Source organism: Juglans microcarpa x Juglans regia, chromosome 3S (genome assembly GCF_004785595.1).
Source record: "Juglans microcarpa x Juglans regia isolate MS1-56 chromosome 3S, Jm3101_v1.0, whole genome shotgun sequence".
Lineage (NCBI taxonomy): Eukaryota > Viridiplantae > Streptophyta > Magnoliopsida > Fagales > Juglandaceae > Juglans > Juglans microcarpa x Juglans regia.
Window position 1 is genome coordinate 23,037,415 of NC_054599.1, and position 14,596 is coordinate 23,052,010.

At 35.4% G+C, this 14,596-nt stretch overlaps 1 protein-coding gene across 1 annotated transcript; it reads left to right on the plus strand.

Moving 5' to 3' along the window:
• The first annotated feature begins 3,764 nt into the window (after nt 1-3,764).
• On the plus strand, nt 3,765-7,400 carry LOC121258807 (mechanosensitive ion channel protein 6-like). Its single transcript, XM_041160339.1, has 5 exons — nt 3,765-5,524; nt 5,765-5,888; nt 6,378-6,671; nt 6,769-6,971; nt 7,103-7,400. Exons 1-5 carry the CDS (start codon nt 3,765-3,767, stop codon nt 7,398-7,400), a joined length of 2,679 nt encoding a protein of 892 aa, XP_041016273.1.
• Nucleotides 7,401-14,596: the final 7,196 nt, after the last annotated feature.

Below are 14,596 nucleotides of genomic sequence, written 5' to 3' on the forward strand. Positions count from 1 at the left end.
TTGCTTTATGTTCTCCGTCTTTTTCCCATTGTAATGCCTTTCACGATGCCATCAATCAAGTTGATTAAGGGTATCCATTAAACCCCTCTTCTCATCAAACCATGGTGGAACTCAGTAACCAATTGCCTATCAAGGTCGTTGCTTACAACTTGGTTGTATCGTTCTTCTTGTCGTTCACAATTAACGGCATAATAAAATAATTTAAAGAGAAATTCTACATAAAAACTTTACATCACACACTTCCCTACTTAATCAATATATAATTTATCATTTTTATTATTCTATTTTAATATTTAAATATGTATGTATTTAAATAAAATAATAAAAATGATAACTTATATGTTGATTAAATAAAAGAATGTGGTGTAAGACTTTTTTTTATATGTTTTCTATCTTTTAACTAGATAATTATTTAAAATATAGTGTATATTAACGGTAATAATCATCGGAGAAGTGAAAAGCTTTTGAGATAAAAAATAATAATTTTCTCTAAATCTCACACGTGGTACGCTACTTGACCATCAACGTGTTTGTAGACCCAAAAATTAAATCATATTAGTTTTTTGTTATACTTGACCATCCATGAATATCTTCTAGATTCCCTCTAAATCTTATTCTTCTTGTCGTTCTTAACGGCATCCACTACATTCTTACTGTTTGAATCTCCCTGGTCGATTTTAACGACGACTTCTTCGTGATCGGATGACTCAATTGCCCTCATGATTACTGCAAAGTCGAGGAGCTATTCGGAATCATATTGGTGGGAAAGAATGGAGAGCTATTCGTGGGAGATTCAAACAATAAAGATATAGTGGATGCCGTTAAGAACGACAAGAATAATAAAATTTTGAGAGTCCAGAAGATATTCGTGGATGGTCAAGTATAACAAAAATTAAATTCAAACACAATTAATACGATTGTGTATAACAAAATCTAAATTTGAGAAAAAACTTCAAAAAAAGTATTAGCATAACAATTAGTTAAACACAAATGTAGTTCATGTAGTCGAAATAATTCAAAACCCAATAAAATATGTGTAACGGGAAATCCCTCACCAAGAGAGACGACAGAGAAACACCCGCCTTTAGTTGGTGTGTTCGGCAGAGTGAAAATCCCTGAGCAAGACAGCGATGGTAATCAAAACTGACATACACATGTTTCCGTTCTGTCTTGGTTGACTCCAAAGCAATTGGACGTCATCTACTCCCAACAAGATTTAGACACACATAACCATCAATGTCAAATGAACGATTAAAAAGTCGCATCCACACCCTCAAACATGGATTTGTTTTCCTTTTGTTGTACTCGTCAATTTCAGATTGCTGGTTATCAGAACATCTATATTGGTTTTTTCAAATAATATTTTATTTTTAAATTTAACTAATTTTATAAATAACTAGCCTACGTTGAATTAGTCAAACACTTTTCATCCTAAATTTTATCTATAGTAAATTTATCTTTTTCTTCAAATATAAAAAGTACTATTTCACCTTTAAATACATTATTTATTAATAACCACTCTCTCCCTCCCACGTATTCAAGACCTACTGGTAGTGGTACGTAGGTTTGTATAACTTAATAAAAAAAATATGTGGGGATCTTCTTGAGATGGAAGTCATTATAGTGGCAATTGTTTTTGTAAATTTTGTATTAGTTGGTGATGATGTTTTTGAGAATTGGTTTGGTTGTATTGAAGATCGATGAAATTATTTTGATAATATTGATATCATGTGATGAAATTTTTTTATTAAATTGTGAAAATGAAAATGAATATGATTAATGTAGATTATAGAAAGTTATGAAAATAGAATTAATTAAAAAATAAAAATTAATTATAAAAATATAAAAATAAAAAATAATAATATTTTATTATTATAGAAAGTATGATGACTAATCTAATATAAATTTTAAATTTTAAATAATTAGCTAAAAATAAAAAAATTATATATTCTTTAAAATTTAAAAAATAAAATAATCAATCCAATATCAATATTATCAGCTGTCTGTAATACAAAATTATGCCCAAAAAGTCAAGCAAAACGGTCTACGACACGTAGCAATCTTTCCCTTGAGTTTCGGCGTTTATAGCGTCAGATCTAATTTGGACAGTGAAACTATAAAAATTCATCTCATTTTTCTAAATTTTGAAGTAAAATATAATAACAATTTAATTTTTTTAAAATATTAAAAATAATATTTTATTTAATCCAAACACATAAACAATCAGGTCACATTCTAGGCTATCGTGCTCAGGAAACAGACGCAGGCCGGGTAGCCTCGTGGCTTCCCTAGCAGGCAGATCGATGGCGCAAAATAGTATGAGTTGACACTACCATGTCAGCAAAGAACGACCTACCACTAAGATTCATATTTTTTTTTTATTTTAATACTGCTGGGGTGCTGACAAACAGTGACAGCTGGTGGTAAAATTTATTTATTTATGTTTTATATTTTTTTAACCTCTTTAAATATTTTTAAAAAATAAAAAATTATCAATATATTAATAATTATTTCTTAAATAAAAAGCATACTAACATTATTACTATTATTTTTATATATATTAAGATAAGAGAGATTGGGACACGTACTCAGGAGCCAATCCCACCGAGTCCCAAAATACCCCCCCCCCTCCCCCAAACCACGTCTATTGAATCTAATTCCAGGTTTTTTTTTTTCAACTATAGTTTTACCTAAAAAGAAATGAAAAAAAAAATTTTCTTACAAACGAGTTCGTCCACCAAATTGTATACTGATATTGATATATAAAACATCTATTTAATAAAACGGTATGAATTAAAATATAAATAATTTTCGTGAGACATGATCTTCTTTTTCTCTCAATTTTTTTTTCAATAAAAAATCATATCAATGTTGATACGCGAGTTCATGTGCCACGTTAGGCAGGCACGAAAAGGAAATTGGAAGTAAGAAAATTTGTTAAAAAGCTAAGTTAGGCAGGCACCAGGCAGGTTTTTGGTTTGATAAGCAATTTAGAATAAATAATGCTAGGTTGCTGTCCAACATTGATAGTTGGACTTGCCGTTTAATATAAATTTATTTTTTTATTTTATTTAATTTTGTAATTTATATTTTTTATTATTTTTAAAAATAAAATAATAATTAATATACTAATAATTAATTTTTTTAATTATTAAATAAAATAAAATATAAGAAGTGTCAAAATGTGTCATTTTCCATTTGGAATACAGCACAATTAAAACAGACAAGATCAATAAAACTGCCATATTTTGGGAACCTCTTTTTTTTTTTTTTTTTTTTTTGTCATGCAATCTCTGTCTAGCCAGGTTTATGTAAAATTAGGAGTGGCAGCGGGGTCCCGCCCCTCATGGGCGGGCGGGCTACCAAACCCCATCACCATGCACGCAGCACACTGCGGCAAAGTTTTTGCTCTCTCTCTCTCTCTCGTCTGTGATTTGAAAACTGCACATTGTTTTATTGCATTAAAGAGTACACGCGTCGACCAGATTTTCTCGAAAAGCTCAGGAAATCACCAACTTTCCTAACATCCCCACTAAAATAATATATGCGCGGTGAAGAAATAATTCTTTATATGAAATTGCAAATATTTTGTTTTATCGCTATCAAATATGGATTTCTCTGGAGAGAAATCCTTCGAAATACATGGACGTTCTACAAGCATTCAAGGAACATCTCTGCTCTTGTGGTTGCTCTGTGACTTTGCACACGAATAGCTCCCCATTCTTTCCCACCAATTCCGAATAGCCCCCGACTTTGCAGCGATCATGAGGGCAGTTGAGTCATCCGATCACGGAGAAGTCGTCGTTAAAATCGACGAGGGAGATCCAAACAGTAAGGATGTAGTGGATGCCGGTAAGAACGACAAGAAGAACAAGATTTGGAGGGAGTCCAGCTATGACTTTTGGAAAGACGATTGCCAAACCAACGACGACGATGTTCGCAATGATGTTATTAGAGAGAACGACTTGAATAATGGAAATGGTGGGGGTTTTGATTTTGTGCAACGTGGGCAAGGGAAGGAGGACCCCCCATCGAAGTTGATTGGTCAGTTCCTGCACAAACAGAGGCTGTCCGGCGAGATGTCTCTGGACATGGATTTGGGAATGGATGAGCTCCGCCCCAACCATGGGAATTTGAACTTACCTTCGGTGACAGAGTCTCCGGAGAAGCCCCAGATGTCCAAGGAGCTCAATATCTCGAATGTTGGGGTCGAGGCCGCAGACGATAATTATGTGCGACATCGTAACAAGGAACCGTCTTACGACAGAGAGCAACAACCACAGTCGCAACAATGTCGCGATGGTGGGTCTGGGGATTTAGGTGGAAAGGTGGTGAGGTGTACATCAAATGCATCCTTTCAAAGAAAGTCGAGCTTGTCGAGAGCGAAAACAAAGTCGCGGCTGATGGACCCACCTGAAGAGCCAGAGAGGCGATCGGGACGGGTTCCTAGGTCGGGTCAGCTCCGGTCCGGTTTACTTCCGAAGGCGTTGGACGAAGATGATGAAGAAGATCCATTCTGGGAGGACTTGCCGGACGAGTACAGGAAGACGAAGCTGAGCGCTTTGACTGTATTGGAATTTGTGAGTTTGGTTGTGATAATTGCCTTTTTTATTTGCTCTCTTTTTATTCCTTATCTGAAAGAGAAGAACTTGTGGAAGCTCAAACTGTGGAAATGGCAAGTTCTGATATTGGTTTTGATATGTGGGAGGTTGGTGTCTGGGTGGGGGATTCGGATCCTAGTGTTCTTTATAGAAAGGAATTTCGTTTTACGTAAAAGGGTTCTTTATTTTGTATATGGTGTACGAAAGGCCGTGCAGAATTGTCTGTGGTTAGGGCTTGTTTTGCTAGCTTGGAATTTTCTTTTTGATAAGAAGGTTGAGAGAGAGACCAAGAGTGATAAGCTTAAGTATGTGACTAAGGTGCTTGTGTGTTTGTTGCTGGGTACCTTGGTCTGGTTGGTGAAGACCCTTATGGTGAAAGTTTTGGCTTCTTCTTTTCATGTTAGTACCTATTTTGATAGGATTCAGGAGTCTTTGTTTACTCAGTATGTGATTGAGACGCTTTCGGGGCCGCCATTGATTGAGATTCGGAATGCAGAGGAGGAGGAGGAGGCTAGGCTTTCTGGTGAGGTCAATAAGTTACAGAACGCTGGTGCTACTGTGCCCCATGATCTCAAGGCAACTGCTTTCCCTCCACCAAAGAGTGGAAGGTTTATAGGGAGTAGTGGACTTCTGCAGAAGAGCCCTGGAGTGAAAAATGATAAGCTGCCTCGGGCAATGTCCAAGAAGGGAGATGATCAAGGGATAAGCATTGATCACCTACATAAGTTGAATCCGAAGAATGTATCGGCTTGGAATATGAAGAGGTTGATGAGGATTGTTCGGAATGGGACTCTTACCACCCTGGATGAACAGATATTGGATGCCACGAATGAGGATGGGTCTAATACACAAATTAGGAGTGAGTTGGAGGCGAAAGCTGCAGCCAAGAAGATATTTCAGAATGTCGCCAGGCATGGGGCCAAGTAAGTCCTTACTCCTTGATATTTTTGTTTTTTTTAACGTTTTGCTTTTCTTGAGCTTTTTATGTTTCCATTCAGACTCTTACCACCCCGCTTGTTGATCAGATATTTGTCTATCCTATATGTGGAGTACCATGAAAAGGATTTATACTGATCACCTTTCCGTTGTATATGCAATTTGGTTGCAGTTTTTCTTGTTCACTTAAATAAATAATCAATCTCTATTAATATTTGCTTTGTCAGGTACATCTACTTGGAAGATTTGATGCGATTCTTGCGGGAAGATGAGGCTTTGAAAACCATGGGTCTCTTTGAAGGAGCCTTTGACACCAAGAGAATTAGCAAATCATCCTTGAAGAACTGGGTGGTAAGGATTGGTCAACAAATGGCTTCTATTTAAATATTTCCCCATTTTCACACCAATGGATAAATTAGAAGCAGCATGCTTTACAATCTTTGAATTCTATGCATGCAAGTTGGTGCAAATATCTTACTGTTTACATTTCAATCAAGGTTCGAGTACCTGTGAACTCATATTCAAACCTAGTTACTTAGAGTTTGACTGAGGTGAAATGTGAAACCACAAATGCTCGGTCTTAGTCATAATCTGTAACTCATCAATATTTTGCACATTTATGATGATTTTGTCTCGTGTGAGCATTGAGCAAGCCATCATTGGCACTTGCGAAGAGGGATTTCATGTAAATGAGTCCTAGTTCTTCAAATACTGTCCTATATATTTCACATGATTATGTGGATGCACTTCTATGAAATGTCATCATGATTTGACATAGACATGGTTATGTTTTACTCGGTGGTTATATTAATGGGATGAAAATGCATGTACTTATTCCAGGTCAATGTGTTCAGAGAGCGGAGAGCACTCGCTTTGACGTTGAATGATACCAAAACAGCCGTGAATATACTTCATCGTGTTGTGAACGTGTTAGTTAGCATTGTTATGTTAGTTATTTGCCTTCTGATTCTGGGAATCGCTACCACCAAATTTCTTCTCTTTTTAAGCTCTCAACTCGTCCTTGTTGCATTTATTTTTGGGAACACCTGCAAGACGGTATTTGAAGCAATCATCTTCTTATTTGCAATGCACCCCTTTGATGTGGGGGATAGATGTGAGATTGACGGAGTTCAGGTAACTTTCCATCTTTGAAATGTTATATTTTTAGAAGTTTTTTCCATTCAATTCATACACAAGGGCCGGGACTAATTGGTTCTTTGAAAAATCTCAGATGGTTGTAGAAGAAATGAACATCTTAACTACTGTATTTCTGAGATACGACAACACGAAGATTATTTACCCAAACAGTGTTCTTGCTACTAAGCCCATCAATAACTTCTATCGCAGTCCTGACATGGGAGATGCCGTCGAGTTCTGCGTCCATATATCAACTCCGGCAGAGAAGATTGCAACTATTAAACACAGAGTTATAAGGTATGTACAGGAATTAAGATAACTCGTAGGCTCGTAGCTTGCTGCACAATGTCTATATATATCTTTCCTTATATAAGTACTTTCTAATTTGTATACCCTTTTCTCCTTTTATATGCTGCCATTGCATGCAGTTATATTGAGGGCAAGAAAGAGCACTGGTATCCTTCACCCATGTTTATATTCAAGGATGTGGAAGAGCTAAACAGAGTGAAGATAGCTATATGGCTGACACACAGAATGAATCACCAGGACATGGGAGAAAGGTGGGCAAGGAGATCTCTTTTGGTTGAAGAGTTGGTTAAGCTTTTTCGTGAGCTTGACATTCAATACCGCCTTTTGCCTGTTGACATTAATGTCCGCACCATGCCTCCTGTGAACTCCACCCGACTTCCCTCTACTTGGACAACAACCAGTAGTACTACTAGTTGAGTGCATAAACACTATCGCCAAACTAATCATTAATGCATGATCTCCTGAGCTGCCAGTTTTGATGATATGTACACTCTCATAAAAAGGGACTCTATATATATAGAATGCAGAGTTAATTTAGTGTATATATTATCAATGTTGTTTAGGTAGTCAATATCTTTTGAAGTCTGTAAGTATTTGGTAGTCAAAATCTCAAAAGTAATAATAATAATAATAATAATAAATCTGTGAAAGTACATTCCATTGCTTTTAGTATATATACCAGTTTTATAATCCTGGGACATTTTTTTTTAACATAAATCTAAAAATTCTTTCAACTTTAAAATATTATGTTAGGAAAATTTATAAAAAAAAATGTTTTTAAACACCTAAAAATAGCCGAAAACCTAATTTTTTTTTTCAAGGCACTAAATTAATATTTTTTTTGAAAAATGAACACTGAAACCACCATAATAAGTACTTTAGAAAGTGCTTTAGGCACATGCATGCTTATTAATAAAGTTATAAAATTAAAAGCTCTGTTACCAGTAGCAATCCCAAATAAATACTAAATTATAATTGTTGTAAACATGGTGGGTTTTGGGCCGATGCTTTCAGGTTTGCTCAAAATGGGCTCTCTATTAGATATGGGCCCAAGATCAAAGGCTGCAGCAAAGCAAGGCACGGCGGGTCCATTACGAGACCCAACCTCATGCTTACTTGCTTATTTAGCATTAGCAAGCACGGACTCGTGCATTTCGTTCGAGTTGATGGTTTGGCCTTTGGAATATAAGAGCCTTGGCATTGGCCGAATGCCAGTGACTCATTAAATTATAGCCAATCATATCAAAATTGATCTACATTGAACTAGCCAAGCTCTTGAGCTTTGAGCTTGACAAGAACTCGATCAAATGTAGAGAGAGTTTGAGAACTGATGGAAAAGAAAGGAATTCTGAATTTTATTGAAGAATTAATGAAAAGAAGTGAAGTTCTAAGTCTGCTATTACATCATATTTATATTGAAAATGTAAACTAACAGAATTAACTAATTATATTGTATTGACTATTTTAGCCTTAGCCTTTTCTACTTTGGACTTTAATTTCATATTATCTATATGTGATGCAATACTCCAACACCCCCCCCTCAAGATGAACATGAATGTTAAAAATGTTCATCTTCGAAGGACATGGTGAAAAGGCAATGATCCAAGTGGCTTTGTAAGTATGTCTGCCAACTGTAGCCGAAAGGGAATATAAAATAACTTGATGAGCTTTTCCTACAACTTCTCTCGAACTAAATGGCAATCAATTTGTATGTGCTTGGTTCTCTCATGTTGTACTCGGTTTGTGGCAATGGACATAGCAGATTTGCTGTCTGTATACAAGAGTGTTGGCCTAGAGTGATCAATTTGTAAGTCTTGTAGTGCATAGATTAACCATTGTATCTCACAAGTTGTAGTTGCAAGAGCTCTGTACTCTGCTTCAGCAGATGATCGACTAATGGTGGCCTGCTTTTTAGACTTCCATGAGATTAGAGAATTTCCTAAGAACACTGCAAAACCAGTTATGCTTTTCCTGCTATCAATGCAGCCTGCCTAGTCACTATCTGAGAAAGCTTTCAACTGAAGTTCTAAAGATGAAGGAAAGAATAAACCTTGTCCAGGAGTAGCCTTTAAGTATCTGAGGACCCTCACTACTGCTTTGTGGTGATTAACTGTCGGTTTTGCCAAAAATTGGCTCAAAACTTGGACAGAATAGGCAAGATCTGGTCTGGTAATTGTTAAGTATAACAATCTGCCAACCAGTTTTCTATAAGCTAAAGGATTTTCATATGGTTCTGAATCATCAATAGTTAGTTTAAGATTTGATTCCATAGGAAATGCTGCAGGTTTGGAACCAATGAGGCCAGTATCTTGTAGTATGTCTAGTGCATATTTTCGTTGGCAAAGAGAGATCCCAGTGTGAGATCTTGCTACCTCTAGTCCAAGAAAATATTTCAATAGCCCCAAGTCTTTAATTGTAAATTGATCATCTAGAAATTTCTTTAACAGATCAATATCTTGTAAACTATTACTGGCTAATAGTACATCATCAACATATACTATTAATGTCATAAAGGATGTTGCTGACTTTTTGATGAATAATGAACAATCAGAGTTACCTTGAGAGAAACCATAGCTGATGAGAGAGGTAGACAGTTTTTCAAACCACTGTTTAGAGGCCTGCTTAAGACCATAGAGACTTTTTAAAAGTCTACAAACTTTGTTGTTCTGATTGGGCAGTCCAAGAGGCAAATCCATGTAAACCTCTTCATGTAGTTCACCATGTAAAAACGCATTGTTCACATCTAATTGATGAATGTGCCAATTCTTAATTGCAACAACAGCAAGTAGAAGTATAATAGAAGTAATCTTAGCAACAGGTGAGAAGGTGTCAAAAAAATCTAAGCCTTCTTGTTGAGTGTAACCTTTTGCTACTAATCTTGCTTTGTGTATTGTTCCATCAGTTTTGTATTTGATTCTAAACACCCATTTACAACCAATGGTCTGTTTATGTTTAGGTAAAGTAACAAGCTCCCATGTTTTGTTTAACTCTAAAGCATCAAGTTCATTTTTCATAGCTTTTTGCCATTCTGGAAATTGAGCAGCCTGTTTATATGTTTTGGGTTCTAATGAAGTTGTGATAGAAGCAAGAAAAGCTTAATGAGATAATGAGAGTCTATTTGTAAAAAGGAAAGGGGAAATGGAGTAGAAATTACCTTTGCTAGAACCATCAGTAGAAGAAGTTGAAGGAGCTGCATTTGAAGAAACTTGACTACAATAATAATTCTGTAGAAAGTGAGGTGCTTGTCTAAGTCGAGTGGATTTTCTGGGTCGTTCAGGAATATTAGAAATCTGACTGTTCTGAGGTATAGGATTATTGGAAATCTGATTGTTTTGAGGTATAGGAGAATTTTGATGGTCATCATCAATATGTGAAGTTGCTAGTATAGGTTGATTAGCAACTGGATTACTATGGAAAATATCACAGCTGTATCGATTTTCTGATGGAGGGAATAGAAAAGAGTGATTTTGAGGATCAGTTGGTACAACTGTAAAAGGAAGAATGTTTTCATGAAATATAACATTTCTGGAAGTGAAGACTTTCTTAGTATGGAGGTCCATTACTTTGTAGCCTTTTATATCAGAGGGATACTCGAGAAATATGCACTTGACAGCTCTAGGATCAAATTTGTGTCTGTGATGTTGAAGTGTTGAAGCAAAGCAAAGACAACCAAATACTTTTAGATGAGCAAGCTTTGGTATTTTATTGAAAAACATTTCATAGGGAGTTTTATTTTTAAGAAGAGGGGTAGGAATCCTATTGATAATGTGAGCTGTTGTGAGGACACAGTCACTCTAAAAAGATAATGGAATATTTGCTTGAAACATTAAAGCCCTAGCTGTACTTAGTAAATGTTGATGTTTTCTTTCAACTGTGCCATTTTGCTGTGGGGTTTCTACACAGTTTCTTTGGTGTAAAATTCTATTTTTATGGTAGAAATCTGTGAGAATGAATTCAGGTCCATTATCTGATCTTATAACTTTGACAGCAATGTCAAACTGTGTTTTAATCATTTTACAGAAAGTTTTGAGTAGGAATGGAAATTCAGATTTTGTTTTAAGCATATAAACCCAAGTACAACGTGTAAAATCATCCACAATTGTTAAGAAAAATCTATAACCTGAATAAGAAATGGTTCCAAATGGATCCCATATGTCACAATGAATCAAATCAAACATTTTATTAGACTTGTTGTGTGATATAGGAAATGTTAGTTTTCTTTGCTTTGCTAAAGGACAAATGTCACATACATTTTGACAATCCATAGAGATAGAAGAATCAAGGTGTTTAAGAGAAGAGAGTCTAGAAAGGGACACATGTCCTAATCTGTAGTGCCATAAGTCTAATGACTTTTGAGAGGCAGCAGAAAAATGAGTGGGACTAGTCTTAGAGTTTGCACAAGCAGGATTGAAGTAATATAAGCCTTGTTTCTCAAATGCAATCCCAATCATCTTCTTCATTGATTGGTCCTGTAAAAGGCAATGAGTACGAAAGAAAGATAAGGAAAGATTAGAATATTTGGTTAGCTTAGACATAGAAACAGATTAAAGGTAAATGATGGTACACATAAGACATTTTGTAAGAAAAGATTATTAGAAATGCAAATTGTTCCTATGCGTGTAGCTGGTATAATCTGTCCATTGGGCAGATTTATAGATGCATTTATTGGTTTAGGAGGAAAACAATAGAATAGGGGTGAACAGATCATATGATCTGTTGCACCAGTGTCTAATATCTAAGAACATTTGGATTTTGAAGTAGAAGAAACTGAGTTGCAAGAAGAATTACTAGAAAATTGAGATGAAGTAACGAGATTGCAGGCTAATGTATTCTAGGTATTTGAAGTATTTTGAGATGACTGAGATGGTTGAGAGGAATTTGCAATAGCTAGTAGTTTATTAAAATCTTCAGAAGTCAAAGAAACCATGTGAGACTCATTACTGTTTTGATTACAGACTTCATTAGTTGCAATTGCAGCATGGGTAGCAGAATGAGTTCTTTTTCCTTTTGGTCCAGTCCACCCAGGAGGGTATCCATGAAGCTGGAAGCACTTGTCCACCGTATGTCCATTGTATCCACAATGTATACAATGAAGGGTAGATTTCTTGGATTTTTCTTTTGAAAATCTGTATTGGTTTGCTGTGGGATTCGGCTGCTTAACCATCAATGCATGAGTTTCAGTAGGAACTGAGTTGGTCAATTGTTTTTGGCTTTCTTCTTGGAGCAATAAGCAAAAGACCTTAGCCATAGGTGGTAATGGAATTGAAAGAAGCAACTGACTTCTTATGGGGCAAAAGAATCATTTAAATCAACTAGAAACTTTAGAACATAATCTGCTTGTTGCCTTTGTAACATAAAAGAGAAAAGATCGCATGTACATCTTGACATTTTTCCACAAGTACATGTTGGTAAGGGAAGAAAACTGACATATTCATCCCACAAAGTTTTGAAGGAACTGAAATACTCAGTAACAGAGGAAGAACCTTGATTGATGCAACTCAAAGATTTTTCAAGATGAAAAACCCTTAGTCCATCACTTCTTAAGTACTGAGTCTTTAATTCATTCCAAAGATCAAGAGATGAATTTACATAGAGCAAGCTATTTCGAATATCTTTGGAAATAGAGTTTATAAGCCAAGAAAGTACCAAGTTGTTAGCCCTCAACCAAGCTGTGTAAAGAACAGATTCATAAGTGTTTGGAGGTCGAATTGAACTATCAATGAATGCCACTTTATTCTTGACAGATAAAGCAATGGTGATCGAGCGGCTCCAAGCAACATAGTTATCTCCAGTAAAAATTTCTGAGACGAGAAGTGCACCAGGATTATCACTTGGATGCAGATAGTATGGACTTGATGAAATATCTGATGAATTTGTGATAACAGAATCGGTGGAACTTTCAGAAGGCATTTCAATAAAGAAAGATTGAGAATCACAGAATTCAAGAGAAGAGGCTGTGCAGAAAAAAAAATCACTACAAAATCTTGAAGAAGTTGTAATGCGGAGAAGAAAGGAAATATAAAGAGAATGATCAAAAGATGAAAAAGAATGAATCGAGTTCCAGAAAATTAATGTACGAAATTTCTAATCTGATACCATGATAAGAACTCGATCAAATGTAGAGAGAGTTTAAGAACTGATGGAAAAGAAAGGAATTCTGAATTGTATTGAAGAATTAATGAAAATAAGTGAAGTTTTAAGTCTGCTATTACATCATATTTATAATGAAAATGTAAACTAACAGAATTAACTAATTACATTGTATTGACTATTTTAGCCTTAGCCTTTTCTACTTTGGACTTTAATTCCATATTATCTATATGTGATGCAATACTCCAACAGAGCTACATAATTTCCATCTATATATTTTTTCAAATTTGGCCAGTCTCTATTACTCTTCCAAACATTATTTTATTAGTTAAAATTGGATTCCAACGTCTCTTTCTTCTCTCATTTTTCAGCTCTCCCATTTTCATTTTTTTCTTTTCTTTTCATTTTCTCTCATGCCGAATCGCACCTTCTTCTTTATCCCTCCCATTTTCGTCTTCTCTTTGCACCCTCGCCGAACACCTTCTCCCTCCCGAGCCTTTGTGTTTTTTCCTTTACTTTCCATCTACTGCAACACTTTCTTTCATTCTAATCCTCAGCTTCCATTTACAGAGAACCCACATTTTTTCTTTCCCTCCCTCCCATTTTCTTTCCTTTCCATTTGCAAAGAATTCATCGAAGGCATTAGCAATGCAGAGTATCTGGACTTCTTTACAGCCAAGAATTTTGCCCTAAAATGCTAAGATCAATATTATATCTTCCCTTGATGACTATTGTGTTTCACAAGGGTAAATTTAATGTTATTTTTTTTCCTTAAAATATCGATTTTTCATCTAACTTCTTTTTGCTTGTACTGGTCTGAATGTTGTGGTGGTTGGGAAAGCACGTCCATGGTTGTGACTTTTTATTTGCAATACTTTTATAGGGCTTCAAAACCTCCCTCTCAGTCATGAATTTGTCTCTGATGAATTTTTCATGGCTACTAATTTTATATGCCTTGCGTAAGTATATTCAGTTGGAATACATGCTTTCCCGTGGAGAACATTCAATTCCTACTTCTGAACTAAATAAAAAATCTAAGTCTCTGCCATCTTAATGTCATGGTTTAGTCTGTTATGACTTATAAATTTATATAGTTAGTGATCAGAATTCATTGCCAGTATAAAATTGCATCTTGCATAATATTGACACATTGAGTTTATCAAGTGATTTTGGTATTTGTGTAGAAACCTTCATCTTTCTACCATCAAACATGACTTAAAAATTTTTGAAGTTTCATTTTACTTGGTAGATAGTGTGATATTGTTCTATAATCAAAGCTTGAAGTTTCTTTAATCAAATGCAATGAGATTTTGTGTAGATTCAGTTAGTGTGGGAGAGTGGTGGCAAATGATGATAACCAAAATTAGTGAGATAGACCAAATTGTCACCACTTTCACACAGGATATTCCCCAACATGTATAAGTGCTGCAGAAAAAATTAATGTTGACTATAATCTGTCGGCTTCAGATCCATTTAATTCAAGCATATTGCAAAATGCATATGTTCACATTGCAAAACTAGAT